This window comes from Melozone crissalis, unplaced genomic scaffold (assembly GCF_028551555.1).
Source record: "Melozone crissalis strain CALT ecotype California unplaced genomic scaffold, PUWL_Pcris_2 ptg000012l_1, whole genome shotgun sequence".
Taxonomy (NCBI): domain Eukaryota; kingdom Metazoa; phylum Chordata; class Aves; order Passeriformes; family Passerellidae; genus Melozone; species Melozone crissalis.
In genome coordinates, this window is record NW_026535790.1 from 8,696,608 (window position 1) to 8,722,068 (window position 25,461).

General features: G+C 41.9%; 2 protein-coding genes across 6 annotated transcripts; one reads left to right on the forward strand and one right to left on the reverse strand.

Moving 5' to 3' along the window:
* Nucleotides 1-566: 566 nt before the first annotated feature.
* On the reverse strand, nucleotides 567-6,887 carry GDE1 (glycerophosphodiester phosphodiesterase 1). Of its 2 annotated transcripts, none has more exons than XM_054270737.1 (6): nucleotides 6,633-6,887; nucleotides 4,902-5,077; nucleotides 3,675-3,780; nucleotides 2,873-2,965; nucleotides 2,065-2,276; nucleotides 567-1,679 (listed from the first exon to the last, which is right to left on the reverse strand). In XM_054270737.1, the coding sequence occupies exons 1-6, from the start codon at nucleotides 6,885-6,887 to the stop codon at nucleotides 1,532-1,534; spliced, it is 990 nt and encodes a 329-aa protein (XP_054126712.1). In that variant the 3' UTR covers nucleotides 567-1,531. The 2 variants fall into 2 exon arrangements, with proteins under 2 accessions (XP_054126712.1, XP_054126713.1); XM_054270738.1 differs by having other exon boundaries at nucleotides 4,902-5,073; nucleotides 6,633-6,644.
* An 816-nt stretch (nucleotides 6,888-7,703) lies between these two features.
* Nucleotides 7,704-24,370, forward strand: CCP110 (centriolar coiled-coil protein 110). Of its 4 annotated transcripts, none has more exons than XM_054270934.1 (15): nucleotides 7,704-7,896; nucleotides 9,852-10,008; nucleotides 10,969-11,097; nucleotides 12,038-13,682; nucleotides 14,340-14,461; nucleotides 14,601-14,784; nucleotides 15,445-15,581; nucleotides 15,916-16,032; nucleotides 16,292-16,393; nucleotides 16,674-16,790; nucleotides 16,950-17,029; nucleotides 17,715-17,777; nucleotides 18,695-18,754; nucleotides 19,330-19,412; nucleotides 23,497-24,370. In XM_054270934.1, exons 2-15 carry the CDS (start codon nucleotides 9,862-9,864, stop codon nucleotides 23,547-23,549), a joined length of 3,039 nt encoding a protein of 1,012 aa, XP_054126909.1. In that variant the 5' UTR covers nucleotides 7,704-7,896; nucleotides 9,852-9,861; the 3' UTR covers nucleotides 23,550-24,370. The 4 variants fall into 4 exon arrangements, with proteins under 4 accessions (XP_054126909.1, XP_054126907.1, XP_054126910.1 ...); XM_054270932.1 differs by lacking the exon at nucleotides 7,704-7,896 and adding an exon at nucleotides 8,945-9,021; XM_054270933.1 differs by lacking the exon at nucleotides 7,704-7,896 and adding an exon at nucleotides 9,228-9,312.
* The last annotated feature ends 1,091 nt before the right edge of the window (nucleotides 24,371-25,461 follow it).

The following is a 25,461-nucleotide window of genomic DNA, read 5'->3' on the forward strand; positions in this document are numbered from 1 at the left end:
GACTTATTGTTTAAATTATTTTTTTATCATACATGACTTTGAGATTTCATGCACCTTCTGGTTATTCAAGACCTCAACTTTGCCACCACCATGATAATTTGTTTTGTTTTGTTTAGCTCATTTTCTACTACTGCCTGGTTTTTTTCCTCCCTTGTTGCTCTGGGAAGAGGCACATCTTTTCATCTTGCTCATAATTTAGGCTGGAGACAACCCAAAGCCAGCCACCACAGGCACAGAGAAAAGGACAAACTTTACACACAATGCAAGAGCAGAGATTCAATGTTGTTTCCCTGCACATACAGCTGTGGAGCCTGGCTGTGGGCATGGACATGGACCTGGTGTTTGCACTGAGGATGGTGACTCAGCAGTGCCAGAAGCTCCAGCAGCAACCAGAGCTGGACCTTTGGAGCAAGGCCTTAGCCATGAAGAGTCATTGCCCTTCAGTGGGCTCAGCAGTAACAGCACAGCACCCAGGACGGGGCAGGACAGGATCTGGACATAAACCTACACATTCTATAGGATGTGCACCAGGAGGCTGAGATTGCTGCTTCTGCAGAGCAGGGGGTGAGTGACAGGGAAAGGCACCTCCTTTGTGCTTCTTTGTGCCTGGATGGAGCTCAGGAAACAAACAAAAAATCCATCCCTCCCAGCAGGTCACAGCATGAATCTGTGGTATTCCAGAAGTTTGGATTTACCCTAACTGGGACAATCTGCACTCATTTTGACATTTTGTATAAATACCCTCCTGCACAGCTGACAAAGAACACTTCCCCATGAATTCTCAAAGACTTTTTATTGTTACTGCAGACTCTTTGGAGTTCAAGTTAAATCTGGATTACAGTTTCCATATCCCTCTGAGTGCCCTTCAATCATGCAACCAAAAGCAAACTAAAAAGACATTTCAGCACCATTTGTTCTACTGCAGCACTCTATATATAGCTTTATCTTTAAAATAAATACATTCATGTGCTGTGTTTTTTCTTCATTAGAAGAAACAATTTCCTATCCTCCACTGGTTCTCTTAAAAGGTCTGGAAGATAAGAAGCTAATCAAGTTTTTTTGTTAATTCTCATAACCTTCACATCACATCACACATGGAAAGTTGGCTTTTTCTTCCTCATCAGTATTCAGCACAGCCATCTTTCCACACAGGGCAGGGAAATATACTCATCTTCTATTTTGGCACCATTGTACCATTATTTCCAGTTTTTGTTTTAAGAAAAATAATGTCAATAATTTTAAGGTGCTCTAAATCAACCTCAAATTAGTATACACTTGTAGGACGTGCTAGTTAAAATTACTAACATCTAGTTATGATTTGAAATTTTGACACCAAAATTGCTGACACCAATTTAGAACCAAAATTATCTGATTCTTTCACATGACAGTGATTTCCTCAGACTCTGTGGCTGCACCAGAAGGTTCCTGCATTTGAGATGTGACCAGAGGCAGAAGCCAGGTGCTGCTCTGCCTTTCCCAGGCTCTCCTCAGCAGCCCACCAGCCCTGCCAGGAGGGCAGCGTGGGGCTGGCTCAGTAGTGGGGGTCACAGTCCTCCACCAAGCTGTCGGTTATGTAGCTGCAGTCAAGGACGCTCTCGTAGTAGCTTTTCTCTGCAAACGTGTTCACTGTCCAGGCCACCACTCGGATTCCTCTGGCAGACCAGTGCCTCACATAGTCCCTGCAAGGAACAGACACCTGAGAGCAGCTGACACTACACAGAGCTAAGGCAGACAGTGCTGAGGCTACAGCTGAGTTTTGGTCTTGCAGCAGCAGCACATCAAGGAACAGCAGTGTGTCACATTCTGCCACATCATCTTTTTGTGTTTTCTTATTGCAAACAGGCAAAAGCAACAAATACTTTTTCTCTCTGAGATTAACAGAAAGTAAAAATTCAGATAAAAAAGAGGCTTAAAATCATAAAACAGCACAGAGTAAAGAAATTATCAAGACGCCTCATGCAACACTAAATGGAACATTTTGATAAGCACGTACTGTGTTAACTCCACCCTATATACTAAGAGAAGAGAATGTCTCCTGATAAATGAGCAAACTTCAACACTTACTGAGAAACAAAATTCTTCTGTATGAGGAAAGCTGAAACCCCACACAGTCTCCACAAGAAACTGTGCAGGCTCCAGTCCAGAATGACATCCATCACCATGTACAAGAAATGCTTCCAGGAGGAACTGAAGCGGGGTGTCCCATTGCCCAGGTGACTCAGCTGCCAGGGCCTGTGGGTCAGTGCTGTCACAACATTTCTGTCAGCTTGTCTCATCTGGAGGACCAAGGAAGAAAGACTGTAAGTCATGCAAAATCCCAACTGCATCAAATACAATTTTTGAGAGATTAGATACAAAGTCCTAGCTTGCATTTACAACTCTACCAGAATCTGCCCTTCCCCTCCAGATCCTTTTGTAACTGTTTTAAAAAGATGTTTATATTTTATAGGGTTTTTTCCTTCAAATCATACTGAATAAGCCCCAGCTCTTACATTAAAGAAATTACACAGCAGTCATGCAATGTATATAAGGGAAAAAAAGGTAAGTAGACTTGGCAATAAGAATGAGGATAGAGTTTTAAAAAGGGTTTATTCAGCAGGTACCTTGCACACAGATACCTGGCCAGACACCAACTAGAAGAGCAATGCACATTTGTCTGCACTGCTTTCACAAGCGAGGGAATTGCTGTAGATTCCTTTTGCATCTAATGAGTAGAGTGATCTAATAAGATTATGCATTATGCTCCATTTGTTTTTAAAAGCTTTAGGAATTTGAAAAGTCCAAAAATAACCTGGAACTGGGAGTTTAATACCATACTGAAATTCCCAGACAGGACTGAAAAAATAAAAAATAAACTTTTAGGAAACATCACCTTATAAACAACTTCTGGCATGAAAGAACAGACAATGCTGCTGTTATACAACTGTGGAAATTCCTGGTAGAGTTGTTTCAGGGCTTCAACTGCCTGCAATTAGAGACACACAGAGATGTTATGCATACACTCATATTTAATTTACACTGCAAAGCCATTTTAGAACAATCTTAAAAACACTTCCCTGCTGTGTTACAAGACTGAAATAGAAAGGGAGAAGAAGAAAAACAGCATGATGTTTATAGCATTAACACAGAAATGATATTTTGGTTTTTAGCAAAAGAATTTCTGTTCATTACTCTATTTACAATAATGAGTAGGATTCTCAGTGTTTGAAATGCCCTTAAATATGTTGTGGATATAATTTTTAGTACTACCCAGGCTTTAGTTGAAGAGTTAAAATTATTTATTCCTATATTTCGCTAGGCTAAAGAAAAAAAATTAATTTATGTAAAATGTTAGTGATGGATCATTTTCATCTGCCTTCAGTAATGCAAATTACAGATCCCTTGTTAGAGGCTGAAGATGAGGTTGTGACTCCCCCAGCACAGCAGGGAATTCCCTTTGCTCTGTTTCCCTGGGAGCTGAGTGCAGCACTTGCACCAGCCTTGGGCCAATCCTAAGCTGCAGCTTCCCAGGACAGCTCTGGGTGCCACAAGCAGCAGGCCTGGGCTCACCCCTGTTAGAGAAGGGACTGTGCCCAGGGAGCAGTCTGATAGCAGCACAAGAGCAGGTCAGAGCCCAAAGCAGGGGTGAGGGAGGGGTCAGTGAGCAGTGTCACTGTCACTGCAGTGAGCAGTACCTGGTTTGCATGGCCTTTGACATCGAAGTAGATTGTGAGATTGTGATGCATGGACTCCACAACAGCTTCTCTAAGAGTTGGCACCTTTTCATCCTGGAATTGGCTCCTGTACAAACAGAGAACTCCTTGGAATGCAGTCAACACACACGTGCACACACATGGGCCTGCATGGCACCTCCAACAGGGTTGATTCCAGCACAGTTTGCTGCTGCACTGGAACTGGAGGTGGGATCCAGTGCTCCCTGGCCCCGTGTCCCACCCCAAAACACCAGCCCCAGTTCTTCACCTCCTTCCCACAAATGAGCTTTCAGTCCCAACTGCTGCCTTCCTCCTGCTCCTACTGCACTCCCCAGCCCTGAGCCAGAAATGCCAATCCTGGCAGAACAGGCAGGACGAGCTGAGGATCAGCAGAAGCAGCTTCTCCCGTCAATAAATCATTCCTGACGGGATGGCAGTTCATTCACTCCTGACAGTGAACAGCAGCTGCTCAGAGTCACTGCCTGTGGAAATTCCCCCTGCCTGGCCCAGGTGATGCCCCTTCCAGTGAGACAGGGAGATACTCCTTGTGCCACACACCCACAGGAGGCACATCTGCAGCTCTGGAATTCCCTAATGCAGTGTCTCAGGAGCACACACAGAGTCCTTCCTCTGAAATGGACTCACTCATGATACTTCACAAGTTGCATTGTTATCAAATTCTTAGTAATGTACAGAGATATTTCCCCTTGCATACCCCTAGGAAGGACCTAATCAGCCACGAGGGTCATAGTGAGGTCGCCCAAAATCTGTCCAGCTCCTCTTCAACAGCATAAACCTGATGTGTAGAATCCCCAAAACACCATCAGTCAAGAAATACACGTGAATAAAACTAATCTTAGAAGTGATTCCTGTAGCCAATTCTGACATATCATGAAGATCCCAGCACCTTCAGTGTCCTGCAGTCAATTTAGGATAAGCTTATGTAAACATTGACCTGTTTCACATTAGAGGCCTGTGGATTTTGTCCTTGAAAGCCAGTTTATCTTGACCGTGTTTCACTGTTCGTAATCTACTGATTGGTAAGGAGATATAGTCTCATGTACCTCTAAAATCAAATCAGAATTAAAATATAGGACTAAGTTTTAGATTTTCAAAAAATTTTATCAGTGATAGATCAAATCACTAATTTTGTTCATCAAGAATTACATTTCCACTGTTGAAAGTGTAATTTCAGAGCAGTTCATTTACCGTAGCCTGTGTTTTGCAGCTGGATTCAGCTTCCTGATTTCCTCAAAAGTCAGGTCCTGCAGTCTCCCAGCCCCATCAGTTGTCCTTTCAACTGTGTCATCGTGCATGAGAATGGGGACACCATCTGCACTGAATTCAAGGTCCAGCTCCACACCCGTTGCTCCATTCTCAGCTGCCTTAAAAAAAATTTTAAAAATCACATACACAACAGAAAAACCAGCTTTATAGATTTGACACAGGTGCAGCCATAATCAGCTTGTATTTTGGTAAAAAATAATAAAATATTAATGTACTTTTCAGTAGTCTTCATCTGCAGAAAAAAGCAGGTTTTATCCAAGTCATTGCTGAGTGTTTAAAAATCAACTGAACCATCTAATCTATTTTACAGCTAAAACCATAATGATTCTGCCACAGTATTGGGATGGAAACTGTTTCATGATAAAAATGCAGAAAAGAATCCTGCTCTCTCCTTCTGAGGTAATAACCCTGAAGTCCCTATGTTCTTTTCTGAAAGGCAAGAGAAGCAAATATCTGCACTTTAACACTTAGTGCACACTGCTTACCACGTGTATGGCAAGCAGTAGATGGATGGCAAATCCCTGCTCCTCTCTGAGGACTGGCCTTATCAGAGAGCAAGAAGCAGCCAGGCTGCCTTAGAACATTTCATACACCCTTTTCCTGCCCTGGATCTTTCCCAAGAACTCTTCAGAAAAACACTTGAGTGAAGTGCTAACAACACCAATTGCTCTGAAGGACAAATGCCCTCCTGAGAAAAGGGACAATGCACCAGAAAGACCAAAACTGAGTACAGAGGTTACCTCCAGGTGTCTGCTACGTAAGGATTGTGCAGCTTCAGAATTTACCAGGACTAAGAATCCTGTCTCACACAAAGGTAAGAGATCCTCAGAGCAGCAACGTCTCAACCCCACAGAAACACTACATTCCAGAGATTGATAAACTGGAACTGGGACACAGGGTAGGATGAAGAAACCATAAACCAAACATAAAGTAAACAGACTCCAGTATCTTTGTAAACGCCCTATAAATCATTATCACCAAGCCCAGCACAATAGCTCTTCTAATCTGTGCCCCTCTACTGTAAAAACTACATGTTAGGGACAATAACCCTAGTGACCAGAAAGGTATTGAAACCTCAGAAAAGTCTAGAGACCAGAACCACATGGAGGCCTCCACCCCAAGAGCCATTACGAATTCAAGCAACATGGCTACTGACTGCTTTAACCCACTTCAGAGCGAGCACAACACACGTGTAATCAATAAAGGTTTTGTCTGTTTCGAATGATTCTCAGAAAGAGACTGTGAACCCTGGCTGTGCCTTGATGCCTTGCACATGAGGCGGCAGTGAGCCATGGCAGGGCTGCCCACAGAAGTTCTGGTACCAGATTTCCCCCTAAATGTGGATTTTCATCACAGATCTTCAAGGTTGAAAAAAACAAACAACCTCTTACAGACTTGCTGTCCACTCTCTGTGTGCTGTTGCTACATCAAGGAAACACAGTATTTCATTATCGCTGAAATATCCATCAGCACCAAGGCTATAACAGCTCCCACAAGATTCGGAGCTGAAATTCCCTTTGGGACGAAGGATCAACACCCACACAACTTCCAGCAGCTATGGGAAGAGCGGCCCGAGTTACTGACGCTGAGGACGCCTTGCCGCTGTGAGGGCGGATTATCGGACACAGCCCCAGCCCCGGGGCCCGTGCTGACCTGTCGGATGGCCCCCAGCGTGTTCTCGGGCGCGTCGTGCGCTCCGCCGCGGTGCGCGATGCGGGCGGCGGCGCCGCGGGGCCGCAGAACGCGCTGCGCGCTCTGGGGCGCCGCGGGCTCCAGGGCCAGGAGGTGCAGCGCCAGGTAGAGCCCGGCCGGCAGCAGGCAGGCCAGCGCCGGGCTGCGGCTCAGCGCCAGCGCCAGCGCCATCAGAGCCGTCAGGGAGCTCAGCAGGCCCTCGCCGTGGCACAGCATGGCCGCGCCGGGCCGGGCCGCGCCTAGCCGCGCCGGGTCACCGTCCGTGCCGGGCCGGGCCGGGCCGGGTCACCGTCCGTGCCGGGCCGGAACAACGGCCGCGCCTCTCACAACGCCAACGGCGACGGCAGCGCCATCCGCCAGCCAATCAGCACTCGGCTGTCAGCCGCTGCAGCCAATCAGCGCCCGCAGTACCCGCCCGGCCCCGCCGGCCGCCTTGAGGGCGGGCCCGGGCCCCAAGCACCGCCTCAGGTAACGCCGGGAGGGGCATGAGGGGAGCTGGGTGATCCTGCTGGAACATGGGGCACCGAGGCAAACGGGGGCTGTTCTTTATGGAGCACGGGGCACTGAGGGCAGCGGGGGCTATTCCTGATGGAACACGGGGCACTGAGGCAAACAGGGGCTGTTTCTGATGGAACACGGGGCACTGAGGGCAGTTCTTGATGGAACACGGGGCGCTGATGGCAGTTCCTGATGGAACACGGGGCACTGAGGCAAACGGGGGCTGTTCCTGATGGAACACGGGGCACTGAGGCAAACAGGGGCTGTTCCTGATAAAACATGGTACGGATAAAAGTAAAGGGAGCTAATGGAAGGAAAGGTATCACTGTCCAGGGAGTCGCAGAACACCCGTGTGAAGGGAGAGTGTTGAGGGCTTTCCGCAGCTATGACAGCTAGCTAATTAGAAGCATAACATCCACAGAGATTATTTTCCAGTGTTTGTTATATACAACATTATATATTGTATGTTTTATGTAGCTGACTGTGCAGTCGTGCCTGCCCACGGGCCAGGCCCGGGAGGAGCAGGCGGTGCCTCCTGCCCGGACAGCGGCGGCTGCTGCTGGACAGGGACCGCGGCTCTGGCCCCTGACACCTGTGTGAGCACCCGCCAGGAACCCAGAGAGATGAGCAACACGGCATGAAAGCAGCTGGTTAAGTGAAGGTTGGGGAAATTGGGCATGTTTAGAAGTTGAGTAGCAAAGCCGAGGAGCCAGCAGTTTGTGTTAACGTAAGTGGGGGTTATGGCATGTTTTTGTGTCTGTATCTGTGGGAAGGATAGGAAGCCACTGACTTTCCAAAGAGGAGCTCTGACCAACTAGAGGTAGAACAGGCATGAGGCCATCTTCTGAACTGTTGTTTTTGTTTCCTTTTTTTTTTCAAATTTTTTTTTAATTGCTGAGATGAATATTTGTCACATAGTGTGGTAGCTGGTTCTGAGCATCTCAGATACTGTCAGTGGTTTTATGTTTCTGCCAGGTGTAGCTGAAGAAAAAACAGAGATATGTATATGCAATGCACAACAAATAATGGACTGTCTAATTAGATGTCTAACATATTTAAAAAACCTTTTGATAAACAACAGCATTTGTTAAGATTAAAGATGAAATTTAAAAAAATAAAGCCCCTCAATGATCATTAAAGAGGTAACAGATGACAAACTTGTTTTTTGAAACGAGAACGACAGCTTTAACAGCTCTAAATGCTGGGAATTAGATGCTTCCATATATTTAAATTAATTATGCCTGGGCCAAGTGCTGGCTAACAAGTGTGGATTTTCCTTCCACCTGACCTGCCTGACAGGTGAGTGTTACCTGCTGCTGAACTGGCTGGACCGGCAGCTGGCTGCCGCCCGGGCGGGAGGGATAGGATGTCAGTGATGGTGCCCTCCTGGATGCCGTGCTGGTGGGTGCTGTAACAGAGATGGGAACAGGTGCGCACGTTTATCTCTCTTATCACAGCGTGCTCGCTGAATCTGATCCCTGCGGCGGCACATTTGCGCTCCTGACTGCACGAGGACTGCACAGCCGTGTGATATGTAATGGGATGAAGTAGGACAGACTTCATCCGTGCTAACAGGGCAACGTGTCTGGGAGAGCTGTGGGTGGAAATGGCTGGAAATCGGAGCTCCATGGCGGGATGGCGCTCCATCCGCTCTCATCTCGCTGCCTGGGCACGGCAGAACTGTCCCGGGCTGTGTCCCGGGGCTCTGTCCGTCGGCGCGGGCAGCGGGGGCGGAGCGGGCGGAGCGGCGCGGGGCGGAGCGCGGCGCGGGGCGCGCTGGGGCCCGTAGTGCGGCGGCCCGGCCGTTCGGCGGCGGTTACTGGGGAGCTGCACCAGCCCCGGCCCCGCGCAGGTACCGAGCCGTTGGACGGGTCCGGGTCCGGGCCCGGGCCCGGGCCCGGGGGGGAGCGCCGGGGCCCCGGGGAGGCGATGCAGCGGCCCCGGCCCGGGGCGGGCTCGGAGCCCCGCAGGGATCGGGCAGGGATCGGCCGGAGCGCCGTGCCGGGGAACAAAGCGTTGTCAGGCCTTGCCCGGCGCTGCAGGGCTCGCTCCGGTGGGGACGGGCAGTGACAGATATTTCACATATTTGCCCGCTTTTAAGGAGACATGGCTGCAATTGATTTATTTCTTTCTTTTTTGCGGTGTAAGTATTGGCGTCTGTTCATACAGGGATGTAGCGAGACGAAGGCTCACGGGAGTGAAACACGAATTCCTCTCAGCCCCCTAAACATGTAAAGGCTTTTTTTTAAAAAACAAAATTAAAAATTTTTTATTTATTTTTTAAAAATCCAATTGGGCTACAGTTTTGTTTGGTCTAGGTTTAGGGGTTTTTTTTGACAGTTAATAGGAACTATCTCGTGGAAGACCTCAAAGGTTTAGTCTTTGATGGAAATTATCCATAGCAGGTACAGTTTTGTAAACCCTGGTTATCTCAATGCTTGCTTTCTTCTCTGTGTGCTAGTGATCATCCTTTTTGCTCACGTATGCAGGTTCTCCTTTCACAGGGGAAAATAACGAAGAGTTTTGTAGGCTTTGGTAATGATAAGAGGAAGAGAAACTTAATTCAGTTTTTCTGTGTAAAATTTGCTTCCCAAAACATAGTGACACATAATTAGTGGTGATGTTGTTTTTCCTTCAATGTCTTGGAAGTACATGGAAGAGTAATGTTATTATTCTTTGTAGTTTAGATAACATGAAGATGGAGGACTATGAAATATTCTGTAGGAAGCATCTTTCCAGAATCCAAGAAGAGGCAATAAAAGGAAAACCTTCTTTGACTGTTCAGAACAAAAAAGTCTCCCTCATTCAGTTCTATGGAGTTCCTGTGCTTTCCCCTCTGGTAAGGTCCTTTTTTAAATTCCTTTTCCTCCCTGGTGTGCTAACTGAGCTGTTGGCACTGACTTTGATGTGCACATGGAATGATTCTACTGAAGATGTCTGTGTGAGCTGTCATCTGACCTGCTGCTTAGTGTATTCTAAGCATTCCTAGCCTTAATCTTACAAAATAAGGGGTTAAATATACTTTTTTCCCCCTCACACTGACTACATTTCCTTTAAGTTTTTTAGAAGTTCCCTTCCTAAAGGGATCACAAATGCTGATTGTTTTCAATAATGTTACTGCTGGGCTTCATGTAAAATCATATTGACATTTCAAATATTGAACATGTGAGTTATTTTAATGGTGTAAAAATGTAAATAAGAAATGCCAAGATAGTTAAAAAGCTTTTAATGAAATTTTTTTTGCATATGTTTGCATCTTCCTGTAATGTATTCCACAGGCTCATCAATTATGTTAAGTCATTCTGTGCTAATGCAAACAGAGCTAAGCTGAAGATTGTTGGTAGTTCCTGCAATACTGCAGCTGACTTCCTTGTTTCAGTATGGGAAGAAAGGGGAGAGAGTCTCTTACAACATCCAAAAATCATGATACAGATATAAATTGCAGATATATTATCACATTTTTCATTTACAAATGCATGGATGTTGTAACGGTTTGAGAAAAAAATCTCTGAATCCTGTGTCAGATTGATACTGTAGCATGTAATGGTCATGGAAAATTTTATAAATGTGTTTTAAATTCATGTTCATTTGCATGTGTGCCAAGAAGGCATTTTGTACACCTTCCCTTAAAAAATTGATTGAGAAGAACCTGGCATTTAACGTGTGCACAAAATTTCAGTGTTTTCTGTTCTTCTAATGGTTTTGTTCTGTTGTTTTTCTTTTGAATTTATTTCTGTAATTCTGTATTGAAATTTGCATTTAGTGATATAAACTATGTTTCTTACGCTTTGTTTTGCAGCTCAGCCTTGAAGAGAAAAAGAAAATACAGCAGTATAAGGAGAAAGCACTGGAGCTAGAGAGCAGGAAACGGGAGTCCCGGAAAAAAGCTTTACTGAGTCGTGTTCAGGAGATTGTAGAAAATGTCCAGGTACTGTTAGTCCTAAGCTTCTCATAGATTTACAGCAAATCACTGCTTAGAGACATTTTGAGAAAGTATTGGGGTTTAAGTATTCCCCAGTATAAATATGAAATGAATAGCAGCTAACTCTCCAGAACTAGCATTTGCTAATATTTCATGCTGATATTGATCATTTACTGAGACTCATTGTAGTGCATGGCCTTGCTTTTCACTGCTTCTTTTGCTGTATGGAGGAGAGCTCACTGCTTCTTTTGTGAGAGTGTTGGAAACAACTGGAATGTTAAAACAAGTGAACAACTCCTGTGTGTTAGAGCTGCTTTATTTGCAAGCTTATAGCTTAATCATAAAATAATCTATATTCAACTTCATGATTACAGAATTAAAATTACTTTCACAACAACTTGAAATTCTGTTGTGTGTTTTAAAATTTTACTGCAACTTTTTTCTTTGCTTCAATGATGAATTTAGTAGTGGTTTTAATTTAAAAGACTACTATATACATCTAATCAAGGAGTATGGAGTATGTCTTTGGAACAGCTGTAATACAGCCTTTAGACTAAACTGTTGCTTAAACAGTTAATACTGAGTTTGTTGAGTTACCAAGGTGGCAAGCAACACTTTATAGTTTGCATTGTTTACTGAGTGTGTGTGGCAACAGTGAGCTGGCTTGGGGTTTGACCAGCAGACCAGGAAAGTATGTTCAATACAAAAATAATGTAAATTTGTTTGTTTTTTTTTCCAATATGTCCTTTTGATAACTGAGACGCAGCTCATAGGATAATCGTAGTGTGAAAATCCTTTTAAACAAATGCTGGCTGGAAGTAACATGTAATTCCCACTTAAAAAAGGTTATTTTAAAAATATTTTTAAGTTCAAGTGAAGTTTGCAGGAATCTGAGATCCTGAGATTTCATTGAAAATCTGTCATTTTTTAAAATTTTAATTTGCAGATAAAGAAAGGATATAGCATGAGTGGTGTGAACACATCAAAGGCTGAGAGTTCTTGCCCTGGTTTGGATTCAAAGGCTTTGACTGACTTCACAGCTCTATCAGATATCAGTTCAGCATGTACTCCTGAAAGGCAGTGTCCCATGAACCTGGAAAAGACACCAGGACTTAGACCATCAGGTACTGCAGGGCAAATGACATCAATTGGGACAGAAGTAGTTAAAGCAGCAGAAGAAAAAGTTTCTTCAAAGCCAGGTGAGAGTCGCTTCTTGGAAGATGCGCCGTGTCCGAGGGCTGCATCTCCTGACACGGTGTGTAACAAGGTCCCATCTCATGCTCTGCAGAAGCAGGAGGGACGAGTGGGGTCGCCATCAGATGAGGATGTCCAAGATCCATGTGTAATGAGTCTTCAGAACCTGATAAAGAAGTCTAGGGAGTACATAGAGAAAGAGCAGAGCAAGCGTACCTCCAAAGGCAGTTCAAAGAGGAGTACGAGTGAAAGTCATTCAGATAAAGAAAATGATGGTGTTAAAACAACTGACTCTGTCAAAGAGAGGGCAAAGCTTACAGGCAGAAGTTGCACTGCCCAGACACTCGATAAACCCAGTCTTAATAAATCAAATACCCTTCTCCACTGTGCCTCTACTCATACAAATAACACAAGTATGTCCACTTTATCCAGTTTTTCCAAAGTAGACATACCTATGAGAGTTGGAACGCCCCCTTTGGTGGATTCAGATTCAGATGAGGAATTGAAAAAGAATTCCATGTTTGAGCGTGACAGTAGCATTGTCAGGAGCCTCACAGGCTCTTATGCCAAATTGCCAAGCCCAGAGCCAAGCATGAGCCCTAAGATGCACCGACGGCGCCCCAGACCTTTATCCATGGGACACATCATTATAAACAACCCTGTGAATGCTTATGAGCTAAGTCCTAAAGGTAAGGGTAGAACAATGGATTTAATCATGCAAGATATTGCAGATAAAAACAATGTGTCTGAATCGGTGCCAAAGTTCATGGTGGACTTCACTGCAGTCTGCCCTGGCAGGGTTCCAGGTGTCAGCAGGAATGCTTTAGGCCCCTGTGATGGGCTGGGGGCTGGCAAAGCAAAGCGCCATTCCTTCGGGCTCTTTGAGAGCAGAGGAGCAGTGTCGGCTATGCTGGAAGGACAGGTGGTGATGGACACCAGAGGGCCATATAAAGTAGAGAGCAGTCCTAGCTTGGCACCTCCAAAAGTGAAGGAGCCCTTTGCCATCAGTCAGTCTGCAGTGACACAGAAGATCCTGGCTGTGAGTGAAATGAAAGCAGCTACTTTGGCAGAGAACACGAAATGTAATTCTCCAGTGGAACTCAATAAATCTTACGACGTGGAAAATCCATCTCCACTACTACTGCAGAGCAAGAATGTGCGACAGCAGCTGGATAATACTCCAAATGTTTCCTCAGCAAATGAGCAGTTCCCAGAAAATTATGAAAAGGTAAAACGTAGACTTGATTTGGACGCTGACAACTGCCAAAAAGAAAACAGTTCCTGTGTTCTCAGAGTTGGAATGGAAGAACAAGAGAAGCAGTGGTTGCAAGAACAGAAATATCCCGTGGGATCAGTTTATATTACCAAGAATGCAATCCTTGAAAATATGACAAAAGGTAAAATATTTCCTGTGCTTGAGGGTTACTTCTCAGTTTATAAATCTTTTAGAAAAACCCCAGTGATCATTAGTCATTGGTGTTTCTTTTCAGAAGCCACATTTCTCTAATTTAATTTGACTTCACAAATACTGATTTCCCATTTCAGTCTTAGAGCTGGAATTTAGTTTTACTAAGACAATTGTTTTTTGCCACGAGGTCTAAATAAGACTACTAAAAGAAAAGATAGCCCATGTAAATTAAAAGAAATTTACCATATAGATATTTTCTTCAAATTCAAGACTGTGTTACGTCTGCACGTGTCTCTACTAAATGAGGCTGAAGTGGCATAAATAACATTAATTCACTCCAGCAAATATAACAGTTCTTAGAGCTGTATTTTACATGTCCCTATTTTAATATATGCTTTTGGTGTTACTGTTCCATCCACAAGTTTAGTTCACAAATATGCACATGCAAATATTTCAAAGGACTACTATATGATGGGGTTCTGTGCATTACCTAGTGGGAACTTGATATCAAGGAAACCTGATATCAAAGAGATTTTTTTTACTTTTTACTGATGAGGCAAATTACCTCTGATAAAGGATGAATGTCTCTGGCAAAGATCATATAGAGGGTATTTAATATTTGATTCTTTGTTATGTATTTTCTCAGAGAGTATTTTAAAAGCTAACGAGCTGACCTTTGAAGAAGTGAAAAAGAGACTTGAAGAACAGCATGCACAACAACTGTCAATTCTGATAGCTGAACAAGAGAGAGAACAGGAGGAATTGAAGGTAAGGTCAATAGGAAAAATTCCAAGCAAAGGTTTTGTGTTGTCTGAAGTTTGTCAGGAAGCAATTGAGTTTGAATGTATATTCTGTTGCTTTGCAGAGTTAGAAAAAATAGTGTCATGGTTGAATCTTCCTTTTGTAGGAACTGGAAGAGAAGAAGAGAAATTCAAAAGGAGAGAAGGTTACTACAACAGAAATAGAAATTTCCAAAGTGAATATTAACAGCAGGATGGAGTTGGAGTGGAGGAAAAAAAGTGAAGGTGGCTTGCTGGAAAGTGTGCAGTCTCAGCTGGAGACAGTCCATAACACAAACTCCACCAGCATTGGTAAAACTGGAAGGGAAGAATATAGATTAAGTGTTGTGGTCTAATGTGTTCTACAGTGCTTGACTGGACCAGCTGTCCCACTGTGTGGATGAGTGCAGTGTTCCTGCCCTAGGGCTGCTCAGGATACACAGACGGCTGCTGCCCTCAGCAAAGGCTGTTGCATCTTTGTGTCACTGGCATTTAGCACAGGTTCAGCCATCCTTGAACAGTTCCATGTACTGTGTTTGTTATGTAACTGTTTTAGGGCACATCCAAGGAAAACAAGCTAAGAATAGCCTCCTTTGATCAAGGATGAGGATGTGGATTTGCATCATGTCCCAGAAGGATTATCCTTGTGCCATGTAGCTGCACAGCACTGGCCCAGGTGGTCACATCTGTGTAGGAGGTTTTGAGGGGCTCTGCCAGGGGCTCCTAGATGCAAGGCAGTACAGCTATAGCTGATGGGTCCTCTCACCTGTTCCTGAGCGTTGTGAAATGTTTTGTTCTGTATTTTGTTTAGCAAATTTTATATGGAAATTGATCAGAAATATTTAACTTGCTTCTTGCCTGTAATTGACCTTGCAGACAAAGCTGTGACCCTCGAGCTGAGCGTATCCACAGACACAGGCATCACTTTGGGCACAAGTGTGTGTTAAACTGTGTGTTCTGCTTTCTGTGCAGGTTTTGCTCATGCAACACCCAACACCTTTTCTTCAACAAGTGAAACTTCATTCTATCTCTGGGGACCCTCAGGTAGTGGAGTTATAAAGACCTCATTATGCAGGCCAAGTAATAGGATCAAAACTAGGTGGATTCCGGTAAGGGAAAAGACAGATTTATTTTTATCTTAAAAGGCCCTAGTTTGTTTTTTTTTTTTTTTTTTTTGTAAGGCACTGGTAACAGAAAATTTTAGTATCTGTTCAACTTTGATTGCATAAGAGAATTGTGTAGGTTATTTTTCTTATTCATATATGCAAAGTAATCATATAGCAGGATATTGCTTCTGCTAAATTATGGTGGGTACTTTGAGCCCAGTCAAAGCTTTATCAACAACTTTTTTGTTATGTGGAATCTTAGGTCACTTGATGGATGTTATTTGATAAATAATTCATAATTCTTGCTTATTTATAAAAAGTTCTGATTTTTTTTAAGGTTTTCAGTCCAGAGATACAGATGAAGTTTGACAAGATCACAGCAGTGGCAAAGGGATTTCTCACTCGTAGACTCCTGCAGACAGAAAAACTGAAACATCTTAAGCAAACTGTAAAAGTAAGATCAGCTATTTTTTGTAATAGGCAGCTTCTTCTCTTGTTTGTTTTTGTTCCTGCCTTCCCTTGACAGATGAAATCCTGCATTTGCTGCTCTCGGAAGATTTTGGGCTGCACATGAACACATTTGAGTGTTGCATTGCTTGATGTCACAAAGTGCAAGGCAAACAAAGAATCTGTTTGCTGTGTGTACTGTTAGGAATTGTTTTGTTATGAAGGGTTATGCCTGGTGCTTACTCTTATTTTCCCATCTTTCCCAGGATACTCTGGAGTTCCTAAAAAATTTTCAGTCTGAAGCCCCATTGAGAAGAGGAACTGTGTCAGCACAAGATGCATCCCTTCATGAAAGAGTAATGGCTCAGGTGACACAATTTAAACCTTTTTTTGGTCTTTCCTAGCTATTCTGCTTTTGTAACATAAATACATGAAACCTTTAGAGTAGCTTTGTGTAGAGTAAAGCATTTAAAGAAGAGAAGATTCCATTTTTTTTTGCTTGACACAAAGTTATTTGATTTCCAAAAACAGTTTTCAAAATTACAAAGTGTTTTGTTTAGATTGAAAGCAAAAGGAGCTTGATCTTCAAAACCATGGGCATGTAAACTTGATTGAATATTTACTGAACATTTCAATGTTTCTTTCCAGCTGCGGGCTGCTCTGTATGACATCCATGACATCTTTTTCACCATGGGCGCGTCGGAGAGAATGAACATCCTGCGGCACGATCGCGAAGTCCGCAAAGAGAAGATGCTCAGGCAAATGGTGTGTTATCTCCCAGGGGATGTAAACTGCTGCAGGACTTTAAGTACTGAGCCATTTTCCTTTTAAGACATTCTTCCTCACCATGTACAGTGTTTCTTAAATCTAAATTTTTAATTTTGCTTTTGTAGGTAACTTTCTTCTGTATCCTCTTTTTTTTAGGATAAAGTAAAGAGCCCAAGAGAGCGAATGACACTTTCGACAGCCACACAGAAATCTCTGGACAGGAAAAAGTTCATGAAGTATGTGCAGCTCTCCCTTGGCTGGGGAGGGTTGGTGGAAGGGGTGCAAGAGGAGTAGGAGGCATAGGAAATAGTGAGGAGGAGTTTATGGAATAACAGTTTCTTTGCAAGCTGACATCTCTGCTAGGAAGAATGAGTAAAAAGCTTTCCAGGTTTATGGTGTCTTGCTAATTGTATTTTGATCTTACTTTTAAGAGTCTTCCTGTTTGTAAGGAGAATAATGTTCTAAGTTTTGCATTTACGGTATAATGCAGTGGTGGATGCTTAGTTTATGGTTGATTTTGCAAACTGTAAAAAGTGCCCTAAGTGATTTTATCTATCTTAAGTGCCTAGCAATAAAGAAACTTAATAGAGAATCTCTGGCAGGGTTTTTTTGGGGAATAGTAGCAGGCATTATCTTGGAACATGATGGACACTTGTTACACTTGCTTCTGAGTAAAGTAATCATCTGTAGGACTGCTCTGGGAATGTAGTGTAGCTCTGTTGTGACAGGTCATACCTGGCAATGAAAAAACTCCTTTGAGATATATCTGCAAACTTCTCTTTGCCCTGTTGCTGTTTGTCAAATATATGGAGAGTCACATGTAGTGTAGTTCCTCTTGTAGGCTTTCTCTGAGTGTTTCTGTTCAGGACCTGGATGGTGATTTGCTAACTGAAATGTGTTTCAATACTTTTGTTTCTCCAGGGCTTCAGAAATGGGAATGCCAAGTAAAAAAATAATCATAAAGCAAAAAACTCCTCAAAATCGGTAGGTGATGGTTACTTGTATTAAAATGCTTTTAAGAAACTGTCTTACAATAATGTGATCTGTACTGTTGGTTTGCCATCAATCAGCTCAATTCCTGCTACTGTTGTCATGAAAATGAATGAAATCTGATTTACCATGGCCCAAAAAAAGGGTTTATTAGCTCATTATGAGTTAGGAAAATATGTTTTCTTCAGAGTAATTTCTCAGATTTTATCTTCAGAAGTTATTTATTTATGGCTTTATATCTTGGTGCTCAGGTTTAAGGTTTTTCTCTGAGATGCACTATTAAACTACAGTTTGGAACTGCTACTTTTCCTAATACCTTTGACTTTGCAGTGGAATTCTTGATAATGCTTATCTTTAGAAAGCTATCAGAAAAGTAGTGGCTTTTTAATGTGAGGAAAATTTTGTTCCTTGGCTGTGTGATTGTTTGCTCAGATCACAGAAGTTACAGTGTTCAGTACATGTTGTTCAGGCAGATAACAGCTGCTCTCTAATGAGGCCTGTCTGCACGTTTATCTCATATTAAAAATCAGATACCTGGCATCCCTTAAAACCAGTTTTTATCCCAAAAGCTTTGAAGACATGCTGCCTACTCATACAGTTCAGCCTTCAAGGACTACTGTAAGCAATTCAGCCCTTTTTCCTGTGTGTTCTCATCAATGACTGGGAACCCAAGGCACTGCTGATGGACATCTGTCTGTGTGCTTTTTTGTTTCTTACTTTTAAATAGTGGAATTAGTAATCCTATTCTGGAATTTCAATTCCAGCCACTTTGCCTATGTGCCATTTGCATTACAAGACCTGTTAGCCTTTCTGAAATTTGTTATGTGAAAGATGATGCATAATTTGGTATTTCTTGAGAGGCTTTTATTTTAAAAGGGAAAAAGCACTAATAAAAGTTTGTGTTTTAACAGCATACTTCAACCAAACCAAGGACAGAATGCTCCAGTTCACAGACTGCTTTGCAGACAAGGGTAAGAGCACAGCATGGTTCTAGCCTAAAGACGAAACTAAATGCAAAGTGCAAGAACAGTGATTGATGAATAATGTTTACACATAACATACACATAACAGTACAACTTTTGTTCAGAGTAAAAATAATTACTTGTCTCAGTATTTTGAGAGAGTGATGAAGCTTTGTTTTACCTTATACTGCAGGAAAATATTTATTGTTGTCATCCTCTTGTGTATTGTCTTCATTTACACTGTTCCAACATTTCTATTTGTAACATTCATTCCATGAAGCTTTGCTTCCACTTAATGAAATATTGTATTTTTATATGTAGACTGTAATGCCATGGTATCTAAACTAAATCAGTTTCTTTACAATAGAGTATTTCAATCTATTCATGGGGAGATGTTTTCCTACTTAATGTATCTATGTAAGCCACCATAATATCAATAGGAACTGCACTGGTGCTCAGGAAGAGTCTGTGGGACATTATAAAAATGTTTTCATGCCAAACACATTTTGATAGTATCTATATTTTTGTATACAGCCTTTTAGCTTTATTGCAAGTGACTTATTAACTGTTTTATATTTAATTAGAACCTCTAAGGCCACAGTGAATGGGGTTGAGCAAAATAGAAGGAAGGCTGCAGGGAGCAGAGTGCCTAACAAGGCTGTTTCAGGTGTGTAGAAAATTGGTGCTTGGATCTCATAGTAAATAAGTTACTAGTATCTAGACAAAGCAAATTGGCAATATACTGTTTTCCTTTCCTTGTGCACCTGCTTTGCTCTGCCTTAAGTCTAACCTATCTCTCAAACAAACCTGTGCTGGTAACTGAGCCATCCACTCTGAGATTCTGTAGACATAGTGTATAGAATGTGCTGCACAGCTCATTTGCTTTCACTCACCAGATGCCCAGTCATAAACAAGATTGCCAGATATATTCACTGGAACTGTTGAGAAATTGCTAGTAGTCAAAATGGACTTGGATTAGAATCTTCATGTCATTTGATTCTTAGTTCTGCACACACATCTTCAGCATGGAGCATATTCAAAGGACAGGAAGGACAGTTTCAGACTCCTCAGAAGGTGTTCACTCATCATACAGTCCTAAAATTATATATATATATATATATATATATATATATATATATATATATATTCCTGTAGCATCTTACAGCATGTTTAAGTCTTAATAACCCAAGTTTAAAAGTGGAGCGTTTCTGTGCTAGGATACAGAGGTTACTGATTGGTTACCTTTTATATAAAAGGTTTGATAATGGTGCTGAACCTCTAATAAATCACTATGAATGGTCTTTCACAGTTTTTTTATTAGATTTTAAATTTCTTAAGTGATAAACCTAGATTTATCAAAAGGTAAAGTGGTTGATAGGTTTTAAAATTATCTAAGATCTGAATTACACTTTGTTCTCAAAGGAGAGTTCCACAAGTCAAGTATAAAAATTGGGAATTTTGGGGCTTAATAAGGGAATCGTTTAATTTAGTAGGATTTCAACTGTTTTCCATAATGTTTTAAGTAATCTGTATGTGTAAGGATCAAACCTTTCCTATAAGGGAAATGCTTATTTAGTGCTGCCCCAGAGCAATGCTGGCAGGGAGTGTGTGTGAGTTTGAAGGCAGTGTGTTTTACACTGGTTAAGTGGGATGTTTTTCCAGATGCTGCTTTGTGAAGTCAAAAGAAGGATGTACAGTGAGGCATAAACTCAGATAGCATTGCAGTGTCAGAGGGGGAGATAAAAGCAGGTGATGAGATCACAACAGAGTGTGTTCATTTATTTTTCTGTACTTAGTTCTCCTGTCATCACCAAAGTAGTGCAAGGCAGTTGTTTGGTTGGACTCAGTGACTCTACAGAAAAATTAGCAAAGATAATAAATAATCTTCCTGAAATATAAAGCAGAAAAAGTAAATAATACAATTTTAGCAACCAGAGGTAGCCATTAAGGCAAGTGTTCATCTGCAGGTTTGCTACTGACTGGTAAAGGAGCACGCTGAAGAACAGGGACAACAAAGCAATCAAAACCTCTGCCAGTTACAGTATTACAGAGCTTGTAAATAGTAGTAGTGTTAGGGTGGTGTCAGGGTCAGGTCTGGCACTGATTCCAGGTTTGGGTCCCACCCCCAAACCCCTGTAATTCCCACTGAGCTCATAATGAAACCAGAGTGATGTTTACGTTGTGTCTGGCACCACACATCCAGTTAAACATTTAACACTCTGCTGTGTTGGCAGCGTGTGCTGCTCTGCTAAGGAAATCCCTGGGTTTATCTTAGTCATAATTACCAAAGTTGTGACAGGTCATACTTGGCAATGAAAAAACTCCTTTGGGGTACATCTCCAAACTTCTCTTTGCCTTGTTGCTGTTTCAAATATCTGGAAAGTCACTGAATGCCTTCTGCAGTGGCCTTCTTGGAACTTGAGGCAGGTGTGGCTCACCAGTTTTGTGCTGGTTGGTTCTGGCTGCTCAGTGTAACCTCACAGAGAGCTTGGACATCACCCACGTTCCTGTGGTGCAATACCAGCACCTCTGTGTGCTCCTTCAGAAATAGGTTAGACTTCGTGCACTGAATGAATAGAAATGCATTCTGAAGTTATTACATGGGCATGAAAGAAACAATCTGCATGATTTTGCAATAATGAAAGAACTTAATTTAAATATATTTAAATAGAGTATGGTTTCCTTTATATATGGATGAAATGTGAACAGTGAAAAGTCTGGCAGTATGTTAAATAGGGTGTTGATTTAATTTCTTTTCTTCATTCATTCCTGACTGCCAATTAAATTTGGCTTATTAGAGGGGTAAAAAAGGAAGGAGGGCTAGTAAGATACAGTTAATATAAATACATTCAACTGCAATATGAGACAAACCCTCAGAAGAAAATAACACATTTGTCCAATGTTTTTTCTTTTGTTCTCTTGATTGTTGTTTTAAACTCTATATGCAAAGAGCTTTGCAGCTTTAATACCACTCAGACTGATTGTTTTTTGTTTAGGAATCAAGTGGCAATCCTAAACTTAGTTTTTGTTGTTTTTTACTCCTTCAATCCAAACTTCTGTGCTTAAGAGAAAAGTACAGACACATAAATCAGTGTTTTTTTTTAAAGTTCAATTAGTTTAAATCAGGCTGAGATGTTCCATCAGTAGCTTGCAAATGGGGCCAGGCAGGGCATTTAATGAGGTCTGATTGTGTTAGAAGGTGGTTGAGATCAGGTTGCTCCTACAACAAGGCCTGTTCATCTCCTCTGCCCAGTCCCCTTTCCTGTGGAAAGGAAATAGAGGCAGGAGGCACACAGTGTCTGGGTGCTGGCAGCTCTTGGCCAGGCCAAGGGCACAGCCTGCCCATGTGAGGTGCTGGGGCTGTGAAGTGTGTTGGCTTTCAGGCCAGCACTTCAGGAAGCTCAGACCTGCTGTGTGTGAATAGCAGGTCTGTCCTTTGTCCCAGGAGAGAGGCCTCATGTGATTGTCCTTTGTTTTCAGCACTGTCACTGTTTTTATTCAAATTTGCCTCCTGCAATTCCTTAGTCCAGATTGCTGGGGGAATTGTGCACACTCATGTGCTTTTACTGTAATATCCTGTTCCTTGTGGGACATTTTTCTATAACTTGGAGGACATTTGAGGTGAGTCAGGGAGTAGTGTTAATCACTAGAAAGGCTGTGTCTGTCAGCCTGGTTGTCTGTCCTGTGAGATCCCAGGTGATGTGAAGAGCACAGCACTGGAGCAGGGCCAGTGAGAATTCCTTCTGTGTCTGGGGAGCCTGTGGAGATGTGGGGGCTCTGGGCACTCCCAAAGCTGCTTTGGCCTGTGCTGATCATAGCCCTGAGACTCCTGTAAGTAACCACTGCAGCTCTGACCAGGAGTAACCAAAGAGCCCAGAAAGGACTGGTACTTCCTTTGTCACCTTCATTTACTGCCTGGTGGTCATTTCTCTTCCATGGCTGTCTTCCATTCCCACTGCTCTGCACCCTGTGACATGGTTTTCACTGCTTTGTGAAATGTTTGCTCACACTGCTGCACTTTCTGGATAACTGCTTGAACCTAAAGAATGCTGAGTTGTGCTACTTCTTAGCAGCCTGCAGTGCTGAACCCTCATTCCTGGAAGATACTTGTGCTATGCATAGTGTAATATGGATTTTTTAAATATATGTATGTATATACTTGTTCCCTCTGAAAATACTTGTTTGTTTGTTTATTTATTATTTTTTACTTAAGCATCCTTCCTTTTATAAGGGTTCTGCCTGATGATTTTCATACTGCACCTCTAATTCTGGCTGTCTTATTCACATATGGGAGCCTACAGCTGTCTCTTGTTTTAATTAATCTGACAAAAGGAAAGAGTTATGTTAAGTATTCAGCTTGTATGATATTTTTTAATTTATATATTTTTAAAGTAATGCATGGCATAGTTAAACTTAACCAAGATAGATGAAATGGCTGATTAATCAATAGTTCTTTTAAAAATTTGTAAATTGTGGTTGTAGTTGTTTTAGAATAGCAGAAAAGAAGATAGAATAGTTATCAAGTAAGGCAATACTATAAAATGTCACTACTTTTAAAACTATAGGTAGTTTTCATAAGGCTTTTGGGATGTATCATTATGAAAACTGTAATTTAAAAAGTAGTCACTGAATGCATAATACTGCTTTAAAAAAAACTGTCCTCATTTTTTTCAGCTATTTTTGTGGGATAATCCTGTTTCAAAAACCATTACTATTAATTGTAATATGGTAATGTTTCTACTTATTTTTAGGAGCATATGCAGGAAGAACCCAAAGAAAGAAGCCAAATGTTGTGATAATTTAAGAAGACAACATTCACTGGGATAAAATGGCTGTGTTTTAATGATGGCTTTGTCAGCACAGATTTTTAATATTGCATCTTCTTTACATAGATGTATATTTAGACATCATAAACCTACTTTGTCATTTTCAGATGACACATAACACAATCATATTGAAGCTGCTTTGAAGCTCTCATGCTTGTGGGAAAATTGCATGTTAGAACCTGTGTACAGACTAGTATTAATATATAAAAGATTCATAATCTTGTTTATTTAAAGACTAGCACGGGGCAACATGAAGATGATTTGTGACTTTTTCACACTTTCTAATTCTAATGTCTTATGTATGATTTTTGCATTACTTAAATTGCAATTTCTGTGTGTGAGTGCCACCATAAGTAAGTCATGGGTATATATTTAGTTTCATACCATAAAGTTAAAGCAGCTAAATGTGAAAAGAATCCCCCAAACTTAATTTAAACAAAAGTGATCTTTCAAGTCAGTGAATTTGCCAGCAGCTGTTCTGAATGTACTTTCTGTAGGAATGAGATTAGCTCAATTTCAGTACTAAAGGCCTAGTACCAAATGTTTTGCATTTCTGCTGAGCTGGACAGATGTGGACCAAATTCACTGTTGGACTGATGGACAAACTTTCACTGACCAAACCAAAAATGTGCACTTATATGTGTGATAGATCAAACCACTCTACTGCAAGGGCCCTGGGTTTTTATTGCCCTGCTGTCTACTGCATTTTGTTATGGAAATAACATCTGTCCAACATGGAGATGTGTATGTTCTACAAAAACTGCAGAAGGTAAAATTTTAACTGTTTTACCATTTCAGACCTAAATAGTTATTTGAGTCTGTAATTCAGATATGTTACATTTCATTGATAACAGTGGCAGTTTTTCTGAGCAGTTTATCTTCTGCTCTGTGATCTAACAGGCCCTTGTACTGAAGTAATGATTTCTGCAGGTGGAGAATCCCTACCAAATCCCAACACTTTCAAATTTATGAATATCTAACATTAAAAGATCGTGGTCATATTCTACCTTAGTCTTCCAACTGATGGATATTATCCATCAGCTTGAGGGGAGCATCATTCTCCACCTTCTTTTAATGAACTTGAGACGTGATATTAACGAAGTTCTAGAGAGAAAAGCTCAGCTGTATAATCTTTGCAGTAGAGAACTGACTGCCAGAATGTAAAATAGATTGTATTTTGTCACTTTCCCAATGTCAATACAATACAACACACTGAACTTTGGAGGCTTTGTAGTGTGTTGACATGAATGTAAGAGAAAAAAGACTAACTGAAAATTTGATTGTGGTAAATAGCGTGAAAGAGGAACATTAATAATAGGATGAGGACAGTTATTTCATGGGCAGTGATGAGTGGATTGGCACCAGCCTGTGGCTTTTATCTGCCACCAAGTCTGTCCTCTGCAGCTGGTGATGCTGTTCAGATCAGCTGTTATACCAGGCACTAAGTTACCCAAATCGCATGCTTGCAAAATGGCACAAACACTGCCCCAGCACCTTGAAGAATGACACTGCTGGGTTTGTTTGAAATCCTGGGGCCAGGGGCTCCCCTGATGGTGAAAATAGAACAGTTTAAGCAGTGGAAGTCCTGCCTCCTTCATACTAATGCTGTGGTGCTTTAAAATCCCAGCTGTAGTATGGAAAATGCCCAAGGCAAGTTTCCTGCTCACCCGGTGGGCAACAAAGCTGTGTTTTAGTTCCCAGCTTTCCTTAGGAGTGGAGAACACCTTGAGAGGAAGAATTTACAGTGACAAGAGTAATCTGTGTCACAGAAGGTGCTGTTGATATGGCAGCACTAAAGATTGATGCTTTTAATGGATGTTTGATGTGCTGTATTTATTATTAGCATAGGCAATATGTTGATGCACAGATAGGTTTAGTGTGTTAGTAGAA